General features: G+C 43.8%; 1 protein-coding gene across 3 annotated transcripts in view; it reads left to right on the forward strand.

Moving 5' to 3' along the window:
- The window catches only part of NPRL3 (nitrogen permease regulator-like 3 (S. cerevisiae)), a 42,661-nt gene extending 21,349 nt beyond the window's left edge, over positions 1 to 21,312 (forward strand). For all 3 annotated transcript variants that reach the window (XM_010017495.1, XM_010017502.1, XM_010017510.1), the window contains 7 exons: positions 1,803 to 1,940; positions 2,675 to 2,831; positions 4,663 to 4,769; positions 5,951 to 6,080; positions 14,310 to 14,499; positions 15,640 to 15,832; positions 21,055 to 21,312. In XM_010017495.1, the coding sequence (XP_010015797.1) occupies positions 1,803 to 1,940; positions 2,675 to 2,831; positions 4,663 to 4,769; positions 5,951 to 6,080; positions 14,310 to 14,499; positions 15,640 to 15,832; positions 21,055 to 21,220 (1,081 nt within the window). In that variant the 3' untranslated portion in view covers positions 21,221 to 21,312. The remainder of the gene's footprint in view (positions 1 to 1,802; positions 1,941 to 2,674; positions 2,832 to 4,662; positions 4,770 to 5,950; positions 6,081 to 14,309; positions 14,500 to 15,639; positions 15,833 to 21,054) is intronic.
- The last annotated feature ends 139 nt before the right edge of the window (positions 21,313 to 21,451 follow it).

The following is a 21,451-nucleotide window of genomic DNA, read 5'->3' on the forward strand; positions in this document are numbered from 1 at the left end:
CTTGTATATTGCACTGGAGACAAAATTATGCTGTGGGGAGTGTAATTATGTAATTAAAGCTTCTGCCTTGGTGCACTTGGACCGAAGAATGAAAGGAACCAACTGTATTTTTTTTTTTCTACTTCCCAAATATTAAACTGTGCAGGGAAAATATCCCTGCAAGTGTTTCATGTTTTCATGTATCTCTGCTGCTTTTTGGTAACCTGTTTTAACAACCCCAGTAGTTTCCAGGTAGTCTTTTATCTCACTTGCCATGTTCATTTATTGTCATGTTTTCTCTTGTGAGTATTTGGCCTGGTAGATAGTGTGGGTAACTCCTGCTTTAGGGTGCCCTTCATCTTGATGTATTTTAAGAGAATCCAGCTTTATCTGTCAGCTGGTGTATGTCTGGTGGGATAAGCAGTGATACTAGTTTTCTTGCATTTCATGCAAGAAAAATGGAGGCGTTGGCTGTGCTTTGCATGTTCCTTCAGGGTTTGGAGTCCTCTATTCTGATGTAAGGTGGTAATGCCACAGAGACAATGGATTAATCTTCTCAAGGAAAACATACATAATATCTACTTCATTTGCAGCTTGAAAAATCAATATTTTTGGAGGTCGGTGCAAGATCTGAGAACAAAACCACAGCCTCTGCTTTTGAAAAACGTTGTCTGCAGTGAGATCGCCCCTAATGAGTCTGATCATGCACAAGGCAGGACAGGATCGTGTTTGCTCTCTCACCACTCTGTTGTGGTTTGGTGAATAGTTATACTGGCAGCCAAAGCTGCCCAATGTTTTTGTTTTAAAGCTGAATTTTCAGGTCTCTCTAAAGCCTGTATCCAACCAGATTAACTTGAAAAAGAGCATGTTAGTTTGTGGCCTGCAATTCAATGCTAGGTAGAATGTTGAAATCACCACATAAAGAGTTTCCAAGGCATGTATTTGCTCCCAGCCTGTTCCTGGCATGTTTTTAAATACGCTTTGTGTAGAGGGGAAATTCGTGGGTGTTATCGACACAAAAGTTGTATTGTGAGTCTCAACACTCTTGAACTTAAAATTCAGACTGGAATTGTCAGAGTGTAAACTTCCAAATTGTATTTTAGGCCCTCTTTTCAGTGAAAGAGGCTTATAGTTGCTTTCAGGCTGAACCCGAGTGTCAGACTTTATTGTCATTCCTGAGATGTCCATCATTTCCACTCCAGTCCTGTTGCCTGAAGTCAGCTTAAAGGCTTAGCTGAGTCCCTGTGGTTTCCTAGAATGAAGAAGCCATTTAACCAAGCATGTTTGTGATTTCATGTGACAAGCAGGAGCAGGTTAGTAGGAAATAAACAACCTAAGCAGAACTGAAGGAGTCCATTGCTGTGGAAATGTGCTGCTTGTAACCCCCTTTGCCCAGTGCAGACATCTCCTTTCCTTTTTATTTGGAGAGGAAAATGGAGATTAGAGGTGAAAACATTGTGCCCAATTCATCTTTGCCCTTTGCAGCTCTGGTCTAGGGAAATCTCTGCCTTGCAGTGTTTTTTCAGGAAACTCTTAACTTGAGATACTGCTGCAATGTTAAGAGCAGAGGGAGCATAAGATCAGTGGGGTGATGTCTTTCGGATCCCTCCAAAGCCTCACTGGGGATAATGCTCTGTAAATACAAGTTAAGGAAGGACTTGCAGCTAGGAATCAGCTGGTCCTCAGCCAGTGTGGGGATAGACAGGTTATATTCAGCCTTTTGTTGTCCTGTTGTGATTCCTGTGCAGGGGTGAACCTGGACCACTATTTTCATTTGTTATACACAGTAAATGCTGTATGTATTTATTTTCTTCCTATTTTAGTCTCTGCACAACAGGAGTGGTCCGTTTACATATCAACAACTGGTTGGAAGTGAGTTTCTGCCTGCCTCATAAAATCCATTATGTTGCCACAAACTTTATACCCCCTGAAGCAATTGAAAGAAGCCTGAAATCCATCAGGTAAGCACAAGCTGTCCTTCAGATTGTGGCCAGCCCCTCCTCTAGTTTCAGATGTGGTGCCACAAATGTCTGTCCTGGCAGAGCTGGGGAGATGATGTGACATGAGCTGTCACGGTGGTGGCATGGGCAGAGACAGGTCTCCCTTGAAGCTTCTGCTGTGGTACCATAATGCTGCTGTGTATGCAGTGCTATGAAGCAACAGCCTTTGCCTTAACATTAGGTGGTTGTACTGAGGTGATGTTGCAAGAGAGGTCTGCTCTCTTCCCAGTCACAGGAATTGTGTGTTCATTTTAATCTGACCCAGAAGTAATTTTGGTTTTAGAAGAAAAAGAGCCCAGGCCCTGTGAGATCCTATTTTCCAGCATTCCATGTTCACAGCTTTTTACTGGCAAAAGTAACTAATTCTTGCTTTTACTCCATTCTGTATTTCAGTAGTGTAGATGAGCAGTTTTCAGACTAGCTCTCCAGTCTTAATTGCATGCTAGCACAGTGCAGTCTTTTTTCCTAGTCTTTGGGGCATCCAGTTACCATATAACCTCCTATCCCTTTTTTATAGGGAGTGCCTTACTTTGTGACAAAAAAGCAGCTTATTCTGAACCTGCTTACACCAAAAGGATGAGATTAGAAGCTCGTTTTTTACCAGTAGATTGACCCCAGGAATCATGCTCTGGGAATAACTAAGCCTTCAGGAAAAGCTGTAGTTTACTGTGCAGATGTATTCTATTTTTCTGCAGGCCCTACCATGCCTTATTACTTTTAAATGATGAGAAGTCATTGCTTAATGAGCTCCCGTTGGACTGCTCTCCTGCCCTGGTGAGAGTAATTAAAACTACCTCTGCTGTGAAGAATTTGCAGCAACTGGCTCAAGATGCTGACTTGGCATTGCTGCAGGTACGGGGAACTGTCAGCAGCTGAAATCCTTTTAAATCACGAGGTGGTTTTTTCCTGTGTGCCAATGGGTTTCTGTGGTACATGAGCACGTTGATTCTGTCAGTGTGAGCAGAGTGCACAGAGAAAACTTGAGCATTAGACCGTGGGGAGAGGTTGGAGAAATGAAGGGCAGCAGTGCAGTGACAGCACTCAACAATCCTGCAGCATATCTGAATTACAGATTGCTGTGTAGTAGCAGGGGTGCCTGAAGGTCTCCAGTCTACACCCCTCCTCAGAGCAAGCCCAATAAAGCAGGCTGCTCAGAGACTTGTCTGTTCAAATTCTGAGTACCTTCAGGGATACCTCCACAGCCTCTCTGGGCCTTAGTCCAGCATTTGACCAGCATCAGAATGAAAAACTTTCCTCATATCTAATAGGAATTCCCTTTCTCTGCCTTGCATGCATTGCCTTTTGTCCCCTCCCTGCACCCCCCTGAGAAGAATAGCTCTGTCTTCTCTGTGCCTTCCCATTAGGTAGGCAGAACCAGAACAAATAGTACTCTTGACTTAACACTGCAGTGGTCTGTCTAGGTTCTACCATGTCGATGTCTATGTACAAATGGAGGTACCCAAAATGCAAGTGAAAGCTTGCAGCTGCCATGGCCAAACATGTTATTTCCCTTGGATCTGTGAAGATCTTTTCTGCTGAAGTGTGCTGAAAGGTAGTGCAAATCTACCTATTGTTTTCCCTTAGGACATTAGTGCATGGACTTTGCAGAATGTCAGGAAGGAGCTCTAATTTAGGCTTGGGCAAAACTTTTGAGCCAGTCTCTCCAAGCCAGCAGCTTTTTCCGAATGCCCTTCCAGGACTGACAACCAGGTTGCAAAACTGAATTGCTCAAGGAGATGTGACATGCCCTCAGGAAGGGAAGTTTGTGCCAGTGGAGGGAATGAGGCTCTGGCAGTCATGTGAGACATGAGACCACTGAGAAATGGGGGTGATTGTGCTCATTGTGGCCCTTTGCTTGTCAGGTGTGATGACTGTATAAGATTCAGACGCGGGGACATGATGTATGCTTTGTGTGACAGGGGAGAACATGGCTTGTCATCTCAGATGCTCCTGGCCGTAGGTGTACACCTTTTCATATTTGAAGGGAAAGGTCCTGTTTTGTAATAAAAATTCCAGGCCTACTTAGAGTGGTCTGTGGTGTTACTTGGCATTATATAGCTGTGGGATGAACTCTGGAAATTCCCTACTGCTTTTGTAGTTCTGTTCTCCACAAAAAAGCAAAGTTAAATGCATCTAATGATACAGGCTGGATTTTATGTCTCCTAGACGCTATTTATGTGGCTCTTCCAGAGCCATTAACAACCACTGACTTGTTTAACACATTAAAATACTTTGTGTAGCTCGTTACTGAAACATCTCAGTGCATAAAAAAGGCAGTGTTGGTTTCCTTTATGTTTGCCTTGTAGTAGAGGCTGATTCTTTTGTTTTATTTTTCATGTGTAACACTTAATGTATTTTGTGCATAAACAGAAATAAGGTTTTGGGGCATGAAAAGAAACTAAACTTCTATTGATACAGTATGAAGAAAATTCCTTTAAGGCAGGAAATACTAAGTTGCTTAGAAATGCGAAGCGAACCTTTGGAAATCCATAACCTTGTCAAATGCTTTTTGATGTGCCACATGTTATATTAAACCGTGAATTTATTCTGAAGGCAGGATGAAGGGATAGAACATTCTTTCATTTCAGCACAAACACCACTGTTCTCTCATTGTGTGGAACTCCCGCTGAGAGTTTGAATTTTGCTTTTGCTTACCTAATTCTTCCCTGTTTTCTCAATGCAGGTTTTCCAGCTTGCTGCACATCTCGTTTACTGGGGAAAAGCAATTATTATTTATCCGCTGTGTGAAAATAATGTCTACATGCTTTCTCCAAACGCCAGTGTCTGTCTGTAAGTAGAAGGAAAATGAGTGACTGTGGCAACAAGGTGATGTGAAGTGCAGATATGCACTGCAGATATGCGGGCTTTTGGAAGTATTTACCTTTTAAAACCACTTTTAGTATTTTAAATACGCTTGCTTTCCAAATGTCCGTATCAGAAAGGCTGTATGAACCTGAAACAACATGGAAACATTTACAAAACAAAATGCTTTATGATTAAATGAGTGTTAAACGAGTTAGAAGTTATGTTTAAATCATAAATGAGTTTATGATTGTTTAATGAGTGCTTTATGATTAAGTTAAACAGGAGTATCTGTGTATCTGGCACACAGCATCACCTGAAATTAATCAAAAGTAGCGAATCAGGGTAGTGTTGCTGTCATTATTGTTTTGTGTGATGGCATTTTCCACTGATAAGCCTTCTCACAGACAGAAGGCAATGTGGCCATTTTGAGAGCAGGCAGCAGCAAAGCAAAGAAGATCTGGAGGCAGTGGTGGGTATTTTTGCTCTGCTGAAGGTTGGCAACTCTTACTGTGTTGGGTTTTGAGACATTTCTAGAATCTGTGTTGGAACTTAGTTATAGGAAAATAGTTTAAAATCAAAACTTCTCTGATGGAATTATAAAAATAGAGCTGGAAGGGACCTGGCGGTCATTCAGGAACAACTGTGCCTGTGTTGTATACGGCAGTGCTGTTCTTGAAGACCTTTGTAGCTGGGAATCCTAAGTGAAAAAGTTTTCCTAATATTTAACTTGACTGTCCTTCTGATCAGTCATACTGCTTGTCCTGTCAGCATAGTCAGGAAGAACAGTGACATCTGCAGCTGCATTTTGCATATTCAAAGCTTGTATTATATCCAGCTCATCCCTGTCTTGTGTGGACTGCACAGTCCCTGTTCCTTTCATCAGAGACTGTGCCAGTCTAGACTTTTTATCATTTTTATTTTTCTTCTGAGGATTCTCTCCACACCTTGAATACTGTACTGCAGCTGAATGCAACGCCAAGATGAAAGTGCATATGCTTCTTGCTTACTTTTGCAGGATGCAGCATGCCATAAACTATCCTTACTAGGTTTTTTCTAGATCAGGCAGTATTCATTTGGGAATTGGCACTTCTGTAATGCTTAAATGGATAAATGTTGCACTGACCAGCAATATAAAACTGATTTCTATCTATATCATTTGTCTGCAGTTACTCTCCTTTAGCAGATGCATTTTCTTGTCAGTTCCGGGGGCACAACCTGCCATCAATGCTTTCCAAGTTCTCCCTCCCAGTGTCACTCTCGGAGTTCAAGAACCCACTCGCGCCACCTGTTCAGGAGGTGAGATGGAGCTCCTTGTACAATGTACAAGAGCTCCTTGTTCTTCTGCTAATGAGAACAAGGGATAGTGTTGCTTCTGGAGAACTTAGTCCAGAAGCTGCTATTGTAGGTTTAGAAGTTGCCAATTACTGTGTTTCCAACCTTATGATCTATTGTTTCCTATCTGCATGCCAGAAAGCTTTGGCGATGTTCAAGGTGAAGCTATGTGGATGCTGTATGCTAGCAAAGCACAATCAGTATGTTTCTTTTCCTTGACTGATTTTGTAATTTGGTCTATTGAAAACTGTCATAAATTAGTAGGGCTGAGTGCAAGTTTGTGGATTCCTCACAATCACATTTAATTTTATCATATTCCATCTGTTTTAAGTTCACAATCTGGTTTTAAAAGCAAACTGTCTGTTCACTTAGCTTTTGCTATGAAACTGGAATTGTTTAAAGGCTGTTAGAGGAAGTAGACTCAGCATGTAGTCAACAGAAGTCCATGTGTTACAACATTAGCATTTTAATGTTCAGACTTTGGATAATAATATATGTATTTTGGATTTGTGAGCTGTTGTTTTGCTTATGCATAGATCATGGCTTGCAGCATTTCTGAGAACTGGTGAAATTCAAGAAAGAGCTTAATAATGTGAGGTCTTCTGGCTGATGCTGTTGTATTCCCCAGTGAAGGAGCTTGGACCTCTGAACACGGCATACTGTGACAAAGGAAGCACAGGCAGATTTCTTTAGCTGATTTCTTGTAGTGTTGTTTGCTAGCCTTCATACTTTGCTGACTTGCTGGCTGTATGAATTAAGCCACCGTTCAAATATCTGGAAGATTAACATCAGTTGTGCACACAGGCACAATTGTTAGAGAAGTATTTGTTGTAATTACAGGTCGGCAGAGATTATGATCAGAGATAAAGATAAGAAGTGATGTAGTGTCTAATCCCAATAGTATGTACTGGTCAGCTGCCACCTTGGGAGGCAGGGGAAGAGCAGTTTTGCTGTTTTGTCAGTACTTTGTTGTAGTTACAGACAGATCAGTGTCCTGAAGATTGGCACTGAATTAATAGCATTAATTTTATTCTAGCTGCAGTAGCTTCAGGAGTCATTCCCAGTACTCCTTTTAAAATTAATTACTTGCCTTAATACTTCTCTTTCAGTACTTTTGGTTGTTCTCAGGCATCCTACTGTTTAAAATACACAAATAAAGTCTGCCTCTTAACTGCTGCAATTATGCCTTGAAACAACAGTGCACACTCAATGTTTGCTGGAGCTGTTGGAGTTTTAAAATGGCTCTTTTAGACTGTACACCTTCTCTCTGATGCTCATCCATCTGTGGTGGGGTCCTAAAGGTCAGCAGCATAGCTTGTTTTCATCATCATTTCAGTGTGTATGGAAGGATGAAGGATGATGCTCTGAAAAGCTATGGAAGTGCCTTCTACAGTCTGAAAAGGGGAGGTGAGAACTGTAGTTGCAGAGGATTCAGGGCCACACTGGCAAGGCATGTGTGTGAAGATGAAGGAGCTCACCATACCGTGATGAGCTGTTCTGAGCCACGGCGACTCAGCTTTTGATAAAGTGAGGTATGACAGTTCTTCGGGGAGTTTAGACTAGAGAGACTTTTTAGATGTTTTCATATCAATACCTTTTGTTCTACTTTGATGCCTGCATTATTTTGTGTTAGGAACTAGAGTGATGAATCCCATCCTGTCCTGAAGTGGTCAGGCTCCAACTGTAATTAAGAGAGATCTAGTCGATACAGCAATTAACCTGATGGAATGTGGGTGGGTTTTTGTTCTGCTGTGTAGTGATAAAAGATGCTGTACTCTGAACTGTAAATATTGTCAAATCATATTTGCTTTGCCTTTGGAAAAAAAGCCCCAAAGTCGGGACCTTTCACTGAAGTTTTGCTCTTTGTGTACATAGGAGGGGATGGATTTTTTTTAACTTTGAAGATTTTTACTAGTATTCTGTTATCTTGTGCTTTTCATCAAACTGACCATATTGTCTCTTTCTGAAGGTCATCTGTGCTAGAAGGCCAGTATTGTGGGAAAGGCTGTATTTTCTGCAGAAACTGTTATGGTCTCATGGCATCCATTCCATTTGATTCTTGTCTTAAGCATGGGATTGGCTTCCTCCTTTCAGCATGTGATTCTGGATGGGCAGAAAATACAGAAGGCATTCATAAAGTCCATGATACCAACTAGGAAGGCTGTTAAAGAGCCCTTACTCCTGTTTGTATACAGAGTCGTACTGATTGACTTGAAAAAGGATAAAGTTATATCTGTTTACTTACTGTTACATAGGTTGAATTACTCCATTCCTTTGGGGAAGTAAAAAGGTGACACTGGCATTTCTATGCTTGGGGTGCTGTGGTATTTTTTGCCTGGTAGGAGGTACAAACAACCTGGAAGACTCTGAGCAAGAATAAGATTGCCTTGAAAGATAGAGTGCATGTGTACATTCTGCTTTTGATGTCTGTCTGTGAAGTAGGTAGGAGACTTCCAGTGAGCGGTGGCTGCAAGGACCACCAGTGCTCTCAGCCATGCCTGAGACAGGAATTCTCGACCCTGTCATCTTGATCTTTTCCTGCCTGTGATGACAAGCAGTATATTGCAGTTGAACTCTGTGGTTGCTGTATATCTGTGAGTGGTCTTGTACTTATAATTTGAAAAGATTTTGGTGTTTATACAGTGATCTCTATGCTAGCTTCCCTTTCTCTGTGTTTAACCTGCCTTGCTTGGATAGCAGTGTTGCAGCAATGAGAGGGTGAGCCTATGCCTACAGCTCAGCCGATCTAATGATCTCTCAGTGCTGTTGAGAGGAGGCCCAGTTTTTCCTTTCCACTCTCAGGTGTGTGCACACATGTCTTCTGCCTTTCGCTCTTCCCTTTGCACTAGAGCTCTGGCTCCTGTCCAGCTCGACTCGATTCACTTGTTTCAGCAGCACTAATTTTCTGCCAGGTTAGCAGGTGGAATTCGCTCAGGGGAGATCTAGCAAGCTCCAGGGATGGTGCAGGATGAGGGAGGCACTTCTGCAGCTGGGGATTTGAGTGAGGAAAGCAGGAACTATTTTCTCCTTTTCACAGGGGTGAGTTGTCTGTTAGCTCCCCCATGCTGTGTAGTGTCACCTGGACTTACAGCAATCCAAGGTAGCCTGGGACTGTCCTGAACAGCAACCAGTTTAGCTCATGCTCCTGGTGCTGGATCTCACCAAGGTGCAGCCATGGAGTGAGGAGATCCTGTAAGCTGATACAGTAGAGAAACTCATCTTCCTTTTAGTGTTTTTACTGGAAAGTAAGCAGTTTGCATCTCCTCTACCCTGACCCTAAAGAAGCTGTCCTTCCTTCTGCTGCCTGTGATTGTTGTTTTTTGTCCCTGTGCTCCCTCTCACCTTGATGTGACTGCAGAGCACACCAGAGGGGAGCTCTGGTGGTGTTCGCTGTGGCGCACACCCCTTCATAACCTTCTGCAAAGCACAGAAACACTTGGTGACCTAAAACCGTTAGTCCTAAGGACTGCAGTTGGTGCATGGCAATGCTTTAATCTGCTTTCCAGTGTAAGGCTTTCTTTGTACAATATCAGAGTTTCTTCACCCAGCTTACTGTGCGCTAAGTTTCTTTGCAAACCAAGAGAAAGGGGTAATGCTTGTGGCTTCCCCTCATTTGTGCATGATGGCCTCGGCTAGTTCATCTGTTTCAGAAGCTACACCATCTCTACACTGCCTCTAGGAACAAACATGGACTAGCAGGATCTTTCCACCGTGTGGTAGAAGAAGTGTGCCTAGGTGAATTAGACATCCCATTTCCTCCCTGCATCCCCTTCACTACAGTCTACAGAAGCTCTATCATAATGCACATTGTTGTTATTATTGTAGTTACCTAATTCTCCCTTGATGGGGCTAGGATAACTACAGAAGGAGACAGATGGTGAAGTGTGACAGCTGCTGCTGAACAAAATATGTTTAATTTTTCACTTTTGTTTCAATAAGTCTGGCCATGCTGCTGGGAGTAAGGCCCTGGTAGATGAGGCCTCTGCCTTATGCATCCGGAAAACGTGCTGTGCTTTGTGTAACAGCTCAGTGCAAAATGAGTGAGTATGTCAGGGGATGGGAGTGGGAGGAGAGCTGCATGCAAATACTGAACAGGCAGTTGTGTCTTCTGAGAGACATGCTGCGAATGGGACTGTTCTGCTGGGCATTTGGAAGGCATTAAGAGTCACAGAAGCTTTTGTTGACAGAGGTATGGAAGTACTAAGGTGCATTTATATTCATTTGGTCTAGGTATAAAATCAGGGATTTCTAGTGTGGCAAGTTAAAACAATATGTCCTTCTAGACCTAGATGTAGGGACAAGTTAAGCTGAGAATTCAGAGCTGTTACCTAATGATTAAAATGGCAATATTAGACAATAAATGTTTTGACTGATATTAATGGGGGTCTTCAGAGCCTGATTTCTGTAAAACAGGGAGTAACTTTAATATCTGATCTTTTTCATAAACCAGCATGGTTTGAATGATGAAGAAAGGCAATATATTTCAGTAGACATCCATTTACCACAGTGACTTTGAACGTGCTATCCTACTGAGCCAAGGCAGCCCTTAGATCTCAGGTCAGACCTTGAAGAGTGCATGTGTCAAATAACTAGATGATCTAGACTAGAGAAAGGGGGCTCATGTACCTTTTTGTAGGTAAAACAAACTTTTAACTAGGAGTGTATCCTCATGTAGTGAGAAGCAAGCTAGGATTGAGTGTTTCCCTTTCCTGAATGTGTTGCTGGTCCCAGAGATCTTGGTGTTCTCCTTAGTTTTTTTAGGCCTGGGAAAGAAAACAGCCTTAAAGAATCCTTGCAGGAAATGCGCTTTAACGCATTACAAATGCTCCCTTCGGTTCCCAGAGGGAAGAGAATTATGAACGCTGAATCTTGTCCCCCCAAGACTTGGGGCTGAGCTTTCCTCTGACTGTCCCAAACTGCCCAGATGGGGTGATGCACAGTGCCCATGTTCTCAGAAGCTAACACATCTTCTCTGCCTTTGTCAATAAGCACAAAGCAATGTCTTGTTGTCAGCGCCTTCCGTGCCGCCTTGCATGACAGCACACTCCAGCTTCGCTGGGGCCCGCTGCACTGCAGGGTGGGGGTAAAGAGGGTGGCCCTGGGCTGATCTGTGCCAGCGGGAGCCATCCAGATGCTGTAGCAGACAGGACCCCCTTGCTGCAGCCCAGAAGGAGAGCGTGGGGAGATGGGGAAGATGACAAGAATATGGATGAAATTTGGAGTTAATTGGTAGTTAAATTAAGCAACAAAAAATGTTTCGTTTTATATTTCTGTCACGGTCGTGGTGTTTCAGCCAACAAAGGCTGGCTATGGATTTCTGCCATGCCAGATGATGACTGAGTGAGTGGAGCCAGTCCTGGGACTGAAGTATACCCTTGCCTGGGAAGCTACTCCCAGCCTTTTGGCTTCAGCAAGGAGCCCAGCTAATCAAGTAGGCTGAGACTAAGCACAAAGATAACCCTGAGGGAGGGGGAGCATTTCTGACAGCCAGCGCATCACAGATGGTGCAGGGAAGCCTATTCTCTTGCAGACCTGCCTCTAAACTGCATCAGAGCTCAGGAGGAGCAGATGGAGAATGGATGTAAATTCAGTGTTCACGTCCAGGACAGGCAGCAGAACTTACTAGCAAAGCCTCTGCTAGTCCTTATGTGTGAAAACACTTGCTGCTTTTGGTAAGAAATAGGTTTAACCTGGAAAAAGTGGAAATGATGTGAGGCACGTGCACTGGTGGCACAAAGCACAGCATTTTGGGCATGATGGCAGTTGTAGGACACTGCATCACTTGGGCTTTTTTCTAGGACTAGATCTTAAGCGGTACCAAATTCCCATTGAAGTTTTGCTTATTACAGATAACTGTCAGTGATCATCATTAGGGATGATTGTTCAGGCTCACTTCAATATGGAAGCACAGTTTTCTCCTGTTCTTAAGTTAGTCACAGCTATCTCCAGCTCTCCTGCTTACACCACAAATTTGGGTGCATTTGGGGAGTCGTTGGTTGTACCATGCTATGGTTGTAAAGCTGTAACATCACTTCTGCCTGACTTCTTGTTCCAGTGAGCCATAGCTGCTGGCTCAGGGGTGGCTTTCTAGATACTTGTACAAGAGTGTAGAGGTGAAGGTTTGCATATGCAAAATTACAGAGTGTTGGGTAAGACTTTCCAAGCACATGGAGCTGTAACAAAAGTAACTGGAGCTGTTTCTGTAATTCCTGAAGCCACTGAAGTGACAGTGGACGCTGGTCTAGGTCAGGCCCTACCCAGCAGATTCAGATTCTGCAGGTCTGGTAGAGCCTGTCGTACTGTCTCCTTATTTTCCAGGGTTGTTTTGTGCTGTGAGATGTGCAGACCTCTTTCATTTGATGTGAAATTAGCTAATCAGACACTGCTGCATGCCAACAGGTTGGAAATTGAAGTAAAACATATGAGACATCTTTCCATCCAGGCCTGCATCTGGAAGGAAGGTTTTTAGCAATGTAATCACTGGAGTAAGCCTCCTCATTCTCACAAGCTGATTTCAGATGTTAGCAAAACACTGTGCATTTGGTATCTTTTGCCAGCCTTCCTCTTCTGTAGATTTTCTACTAAACATGTAAAATGAATTATGGCTTTTCCAAAAGATATGTTTGAAGGCAATCCCAGATAATATGTTTTAGGACTAAAATCCGTCCAGCCCCCAAAAGTGGTAATCCCTGAAAAGACAGGGTGTGGGTCTGTCTGCAAACAGAAGTTTCTTTTGTGATTTGATAGCAGAGGAAGAACTGAGAATTAAAAGATTTATGGAAAAAGGAAAATTATGTGGGCTGATGAACTTCGGTTTGGGGCTTTTATTGAGATTTGGCCTGTTACCCTGATGATTAATACAGCAGAGCTAGCTTCGCTCTCAGTCTGAGCTCATTCTGCTTGTGTTTCTCTCACCAAAACAGTGTTGGTTGCTATGAAATCCCCAAACAGCTTTTGTCAGTGAATCAGTGTTTTCAGAGCCATGAGCTATGGGAAGGGCTGCCTGCAGTGATATGAAAAGGCTTTTTGTACAGAAATTCAGACATGATGATGTATTTTGAATGCTCCCCCAAAACTCCTGAAAATAGGTCATGCCAAGAACCTACAAACACTTGTCCTTCACTCTGCCTGCTGCTTTCAGCATCGCTCTGGGGACATTCTGCAGGTCTTCAGCTACTGTAACAGGGGTGTTGTGCATGTTTGTTTAATATGAGCATCATCTCTCAGCAGTTTAGAAGCTTGCCTGCCTGCAACCTGAAAGCCTGGGTGCCTTTCTAAGTTGTCCTGTCCTATTATTGCAGAGGGATGGAGAGAAAATGGGGGGATATTAACCCCTTGCAGTGAGAGAGGACTCCTTGGCAGCAGCAGACTGCTGTCTCTTGCCAAGGTTTTGGCTGCTGTTAGTGCTCTTTCTGTATCACTGAGTTCTGGCAGGGCTCCAATCTCCAGAGGCTCTCCCATAGTTATGCAGCCATTTCCCATCTGACAGCAAATGGCTCCTACTTCTGGGCACCTGTCTTAGTTGTTCAGTTCTGCCCCATCACCCTTCCCTCTCCCTGGCTTCCTAGGGGAACTGCACTTCAATCTGATGACCGCTCTGGGATTAACCCTTCAGTGATTACTGATTTTGGTTGGCCTTGTGGCAGAAACCAGCAAGCTTGGATCAGGGCTCCCACTGTTGGGCCATGGGCATCAGGCCCTGCATCTGGTTGACTTGTTTTTCATTGTCTGATCTCTCAGGAGGAAGACTGTCCCATTTTTTTAGCAACTACTAAACTTGTTTTGTTAACAGAGAGTGGAACAGCTTCAGGTGGGGTCATGGCTACACTGGTATGGCTAAAGCGTTATGTGATAAGGGCATCCAGTTGCTCTGTAGAACATAGCAGGTGCTGGGGCTATGGCAAGGGGGCAAGGCTGGTTGGTTTGAGGAGACTGGCTATGCTGGTTGGTGTTACATAAAGCCATGTTGATCATTAAAGGCTTGGTTATAGCTGAAGCATCCACAGAGACATTGGGTATGATGAACATGTGTGCCTGGTCGCCTTTTTATGATTGGAGAAGAGAGAGAACTGTTGTGTGGGTAGAGAACATTTCTATTTGTGACTTCTTAGTCACAAAGCCTAACCTTTGTGCACTGTTTTCCTCCTGTATTTCATTTCACGGGTGTTTAATACCTCATTTTTTACTTGGCAGACTCAGCTCATTCAAATGGTGATATGGATGCTCCAACATCGGCTTCTTATTCAGCTTCACACTTACGTCTGTCTGATGGTGCCACCAAATGAGGAGGATTTCCGAGCCCAAGATGAAGACATGCCTTTTACAGCCAGAGTTGGAGGCCGAAGTTTAAGCACCCCCAATGCTCTCAGCTTTGGCTCTCCAAGTATGAGCATGCTTTTCTCTGCTGTTCAGACTACAGCCCACTTCTTAGCAATGCGTAGGGTAATCAGTAGGGTAATCTTGGTAACAAGACAACTCATCTTTGCTGAAGTGCTTGCGAAGTAAGTCCAGCCCCTCTTAAATTTAGAACTGGGCATTGGCATAAAATCTTAAGGGCTATTAGACCTTAAATTCTTAATTTTAAAACGTAGTGCTTTGTAATCTGCCAAGTTCTCGTATGGTCATGTAAAATAATTTTATCAGAGGTATATCTAGTGTTTTGAAGTAACCTCCTACTTCCTTGCTGTACTCCAAAGTAACCACCACATTCCCTTGGCTGCACCGCTGTTGCCACGTGAACTTTTATTTTCAGAAGAGGAATAAAACTGTGAAAATTTGTTTCACACAGCATTGGTTTCTGTGGGCTGTAGAGCCACCTAAGGAGATGCAGAGGTAGCCATCGTTCTCATAAATAGCTGGTTTCTGTTTGTCTCTTGATTTCTTTCACCTCCCTCCTCAGTGCCATTCTTCAGGGTGATTCCAGGAAAGCATTTTTTTTCTAAGAGTATGAATCAGATACAATGCTGCAATCCCCAAACTTTCTTGCCTGTGAATTCTCAGAATGCCACTGAAGATGGATATCAGAAGAGACTCTCTGTACAACTTTCAGCTTGACAGAAGTAATGAATTAGGGCAGAAGTCTTGGAACGTGAGTCAGATGAGTTTGTGATCTGCTTATTCTGGCTCATTCACAAGAGGATATTGCTTCTTGGCCTTTCTGCTTGCTCCCACCTTCTGTGCTGTTAGGCTTTCCATGTTACCACTTCATGCTATTCAAGCAGAGCTGGCTGAGAATTTTCTTTTCAGATGTTTTTTATGGACTGTTTATGGCCTCCAGAAGTGCAATTTTCCACATAAATTGATGACTTTGTTGAAACATTTGACTTTCCCATTGAGAAAATTGCTGTGTTGTCATATGACTAATTGCAGATAGCGTTTCAAGAGCCACTTTTCCTCTACAACTCTAAAGTGATTTTTTGGAAAGACTGCATGCAAACAGCCTGAATTGATAATCTTTGCATCATTATGCTGAGGAACCTAAAAATTCTGTCTCTTTCTCTCTCTCTCACTGTTCCCCTGATAGCTAGTAGTGATGACATGACTCTGACAAGCCCTAGCATGGATAATTCCAGTGCTGAGTTGATACCTGGTGGGGACTCACCCCTAAATAAAAGGATGACGGAAAATCTCCTAGCAAGCTTGTTGGAACATGAGCGGGAAGCTATCCTTAATGTCCCTGCTGCCCAAAATCCAGAAGATCTTCGCATGTTTGCAAGGTAGGAAACGTGGAGTGCAGAATATGATCTTTTTTTCCTCATTCTTACTGTTTTATCGAAGGATCGATGGGGACTCTGAGCAAATCCCGTTAGCTTGGGATTTCAGAGGATAAGTTCTCTCAGGTTTGTTCCCCTTATACCTGTTTCATCTGTGCACATCAGTTTTTGACAACTAACCTATGTGTCACAAGAATACTTGGTAACAAAGAGTCTTGGATGTGGGAAGGAGCATCAGGGCATATGGTTGGACAACAGGGGCTTCACTGTTTTCCTGCCAGTTTTCCAGTGTCCATACATGGTAAACATAAAACTGCCTGAAAATAGCCTGAAAAAAACCTTCTAAGCATGCAAAGCGAAGACCCAGTCATGCTGATGCTGTCATTTTGTGTCCATGGATACTTCCAAGCCAGCTATCCTTTAAGATTTGTAAACTCCATGCAAATATGAGATAAAGAGCATCAGACACAAAGCCAGCCTGAATACTTTTACAGACCAGTCTATAAATGTTTTAAGGTCTGTTTTGCGGAGTTGCTTGTTACATTAGGTTAGTTAAAGTCATTAGGATGTGTAATTAGTAGCACACAGTTTTGTTGCTACAAATTTCAACACAACAAAAATACACAAGATGTGGTTCTGCAGGTGGTAATAAGCAGAATGACTTCCTAACCAGCCATCTGTGAAAAGGTGTGGGAGAAAGTACTTTTTCTTCCTAAGCATTTCAAAACCCAGTGGCATCACTGGAATGCAGCTTTCACTGGTTTTCATACTTGTGGAGCAGAAAACCACGTGAAGCAAGTGCTGCAGCTTTTCCTGTACGTTCCAGATGCAGTCAGTAATCCCTTGGAAACCTGGTTCTTAGCCCAGGATGCATGTAGTCAAGTAGCCTAGAGAAACTGTAGTAGCAAGAAAATGCTTCTCTTGTCTGCAGCAAAGTTTGTATGCTGTACAGCTCAGGTATTTCCATAAAGCTCTCCCAAGCTTGTGGGTAGTTACTGCTCTCTGAATTATTTGTCTCCTTCTCCACCTTCTGTAAATTGTTCAGAGGATATTCTCTGATAGGCAACGCTTTGCATTTGGGAACTTTGAAATGTTTTTTTTTTCCTTATTACATGGTAGGTCATTACAAAACCACTGAGAAAGTAGAAATAAAATTATAATTGCTAGTATCTTAAGATGGAGTATGTGGAGGACTCTTTGGACCAGTTTAGTGTCAATGCAGATTCGTAGTTACCCTAGGGAGAGGAAAGGATTTCACGATTGCTCCCCTACCACTTCCCTCATCTGGGTGAAGAGCCATTTGAAAGCTTTGGAATTGCAGATGCAAAAAATTACTTGGATTTCTTCTTAAAGTCCGCTGCTGTGACCAGGGAGCTGTCTGAATGATGTTTATTTTGCAGCTTGCTCACGCACCGGGTTCTTTTGCAGATCCCCAGGGTGGCTCTGCTAAGTCTGAGTTTCCATTCTACTCTAGAGTGAATTGACAACTGCGTAGCATACTCTTAAGTCAGCAGTGAGGAAGAGAGGATATGATAACCAAGTGGGTCGTATGGGTAGGGTGCTGGAGTATACAAATGGAAATGTTTATGCAAGATACTCTTGGTTACTGGCTTTATGAGACATTGTACCTTAGCAGTTGTGGGTGTATTTTTTCTCTTCTTGTGCTGTAAACCATCAGAGATGAGTGTCTGGGTAAACCTATTGCTCTTAATGAAAGTGTAAACATTGCGGAGAAGCTGCTGCAGTGAATGAGGTGATCTCCCTCATTACCCTGATGCAGGTTACTGCACCAGCTCTTCTTTTTGCTTCATTATGAGGAATAGCAGCCTAATGAGGGCTATGCTCTGGCAAATAGCTCTGCTGTATCAGCTGCCTCCCAGAACAAACTCCTGCTATAAATGCATAGTTAGTGCACTAAATATACTGCAACTGTGCTTCCAAGTGTAGTTGTGTGTGCACAAGAAGGGATGGGCTATTTTCAGCAGAGCAATAAAGTTCAGCCCGATACATTTTCTTGTGTCTATGCCTCTGAACGCCTGTTAGTTATTAAACAGATGGCAGAAGGAGCTTCTGCCTGTCCATTGCTATGCGCAGACGGTATTTGCAAGACAGAAACCTGAAGGGGAAATAAGGAATACTGAAGCTTGGCTCCAGCATTGGTTGCATTAACCCTTGTAACATTGAATGGGAATTGAAATCCAAGTTCTTCCCTTTGGTGCTGCTGGAGGAGGGTTGGTATGTCCTTCCAAAAGTAAACTTAAGAAGGAGACTTGTTATTTTTGAACTAGGTCTTTGGTAATGTACACAAAGCATTCCGCAGTGCACATTAAGCAGTGCTTTAAAGGCAGTGTGAGACTTTGCTCATGGCTTCTCTCCCAAGCTATGGGTGTGGAGACACTTTCAGGATCTTTTTTCTTGTTTTTTAGACTGGGAGATGGAGATCCTTTACTCCACTGAGGAATGCTCATTGGTGGCACTAAGCTGTGGAAAGTTTGCTCCATCTTCAAGCAGTGCTGGTGGAAGGGATATCTCCTTGACCAGAAATAAGCTAATTTTATTTGAATGACTAGTCTGAGATATCCTTTTTTAATCTTTTATTTAATCTTTTATTTAGTGTTTCAGAACATTACACTGCTGTTAGAGGGGCAGCTCTTGTAACTTGAAGAGGGGAGAACAGTGATGAGCAATGGAAAGCAATAATCTTCCATCACTGCATCTGGATCTGGAAGTGCACATCTGTCAACAGTTCAGAGTGACTCATGTGCAGTGTTACTGCCCCAAGAAGTGCCATCTTAGGTCCTGTTTGTGTCCCATAAATGTTCTTTGCCCCAAAATGCAAGGGTAGTGCCCATCTTCACTGGAGCTGTGAGCCTCACATTACAGGTTTGTAGAGTTGGGCTTTTGGCAAGACTTCCTTCCTGGGAATGTGATGCACCCCAGGACAGATTATCCAGGCATGTGAGGGAATCTCTGTCCTTGGAGGGTTTCAGAGCTTGGCTGGACAAGCTACAGCATTGGCACTAGTCCTCCTGGAGCAGGATGTTGGACTAGACTTTGGGGTGTCTTCCAGCTGGCATTTTTGTGATATTCTTTAATATCCTCTCCAGCTTTTATTGGAGTGGAAAGTATTTCATCCTGACCCGTTACAAACCCAGACCCCTTTTGAATATAGGATGGGTTTATTTATTGGAAAACTCCTGCTTAGTCCATGTTGCTGTTGAAAGCCAGGTCATAATCATTTGCACAGAAGACAGCTGTGTCAGGAGATGAGAGGATGGGCAATCACAGTGAGCAGCTCTGTAGAAGGGAGAGAAGCTGTAGCCTTTAAAACCTTTTTCAAAATCACTTTCTGAACAGTAATACAAGTTGCAACAGGCAAAAATTCATGTTAATACCTCAGGGGATGGCCTGGTTTTGACATTGCACATTCAAACTGATGCTGTCTCTGCTAATGGCCACTACTCAGTGCATGCTGGTTGCCATCACCCTGGGGGAGGAAGCTAATTAGCCTGGTTTAAATACCCAGTGGGAGATACTGCAAAAGGCAAATGCACAGCCCAGATAGTGGAAAGGTAAATATGTCTGGAGCTTGTCCGTCTGTTGTTTGTTTGTATTGCAGGTACAGAGACATAGCAATTATGTTCTACATAATGGTGCCAACTTGTGCGCTGGCAAATGAACATGAGAGCAGAAGGGAATTTGCAGTGTGCGGGGAGCTGCACAGCCCCAGGCTGCCAGCAGGGATGAGGCAGTGAGGATCCTGAGCTTACACACAGCTCTTTGGGGAGCAAGAGTGAGGTGGGAGGATGGATGTGGCAAACTGGGGAGCAGAGAGACACAAATAGTAGTGGACTAGAGGTCAAACCTGCTCTGTGCAGTGTAGAGGGAGGGCATGATGGAGTGAGACTTGCTGCATGGGGACCTGTTTCCAGTCACCCATGAAGGGTAGTGGGTGACAGGAGTGTCTAGTCTGAGCAGCAGGAGACAGCTGCCCCCTTTCCCTTCACAGAAAGCATGAGAAGCCCCATCCTGCCATCATGTGAAAACAGGCAGGAACACTCAGGCACATATGGTGTCTTTTGAGGGCTGTTTCTGCATGAGGACCGTATGAATTAACTGGAAAACAGATCTTGCTATCTCCATTCATTTCTTCTGTCAATTGGCATGATGTAGCAGGCCAGCATATTCCTGAACTGCGGCTGGGTATGGAAACAAGCAAAAGCTGCTGAAGCACAGAGCAGAGCATGATGTGTAACACATACAGACACACATCTGTCTGCATAGCTGGGGAAGTGATCCTGGCATATGCGTTTGGGCCCTGACATGCAGGAGTACTGGAATGACATGTGCAGTATGGTTCCTACAGTTGGGAGGTTAAGACAGTTGAGAGACTGAGCAGCAAACCTGAACTTTGTTTGGAGGGCTGGCTTAGAGTTACGAGTCTGAAGAGTCTCTGGGGAGCAGGTCCTCAGCCACTGGGGAATTGCTGCAGTGGTTTGTCTTAGACCCTGCTGTGCAGGGCTGAGGTTATCTAATGTCTGTAGCATGTTGGTAGTGAGCAAAGGGGTATCAGTGCTGTCGCTGCAGAAAGAGAACTGGGAATTTAAGAAGCCAGTCTGGTTTGAGCTTAGGCTTCAGTGTCTTGGGGCTCTTTGGGGGCTTTATAAGTCCCAGAGATTCTCTGTGGTGCCTGTCACTAGTATCTGTGACTGCTCCACCTAACCCAACCTTACCAAACCTTAGGAGTGCAAGACCTGCAGTCGCCAAGCCCCTTGGGATGCTGAGAGGGAAAGCAAGTGTAGGTACCCAGACTGATGCACAGCTGTGACAAAGGGCACTGTAGGCCCAGCTAAGAGAGCGCAGATGTAAATCTGCCATGTCCTGACTTCTCAAGGCTTGTCGGCACAATCTCTGGAGAAAAAACCAAGTTGAAAATTGACAATCTCAGGAAATCCCTAGGCTAGGAAGCCTTTTGATACAAGAAGGATGGCTGCAAAGCCCTGAAGTGGGGGAGTCCCTGCTTTTCCAGGGGATTTCTGTGCTAGGCATGCTTAAGGTAAGAATCTATTTAATTCACTTTACTTTTCATGTAAATGAGGTACACAACCCAAATGCTTTCTGATTTATGTCCCATGGGAGAGGAAACCTTGAAGGTGGCAGGATCAGTTCTGGCTGTGTGTGCTTGATTTGGGCTCACGTGCCTCCCTTGCTCTCCTTCCCCACAGGCTGCTGCACTATTTCCGGGGCCGGCACCATTTGGAGGAGATCATGTACAATGAGAACATGCGTCGCTCCCAGCTGCTGATGCTGTTTGACAAGTTCCGCAGTGTGCTGGTGGTGACCAGCCACGAGGACCCCGTGATTTCAGTTTTTCAGTCCCTCTTAAAGTGACTCTACTGGCAAAGGGTGGGAACCTGCTACATGCTCCATACTGACAGTCTAAAAGATGCCTAAGAACTGAACGAGGTGACTTCAATTCCTTTGTGCCATGTGGCACAGAGCAGGTTCTCCCCCTCCGTGCCTTGGTTTCCCGTCTGCTCCCTGTGGTGGCAGCTGAGGCTGGTTTGTGTGAGAGCTCCGGGTCCTGCTGCAGGACAACATGTGCTTGCTAAGCCTGGATTC

The sequence above is a fragment of the Nestor notabilis genome, unplaced genomic scaffold, assembly GCF_000696875.1.
Source record: "Nestor notabilis isolate BGI_N333 unplaced genomic scaffold, ASM69687v1 scaffold30650, whole genome shotgun sequence".
In the NCBI taxonomy this organism is placed as follows: Eukaryota; Metazoa; Chordata; class Aves; order Psittaciformes; family Psittacidae; genus Nestor; species Nestor notabilis.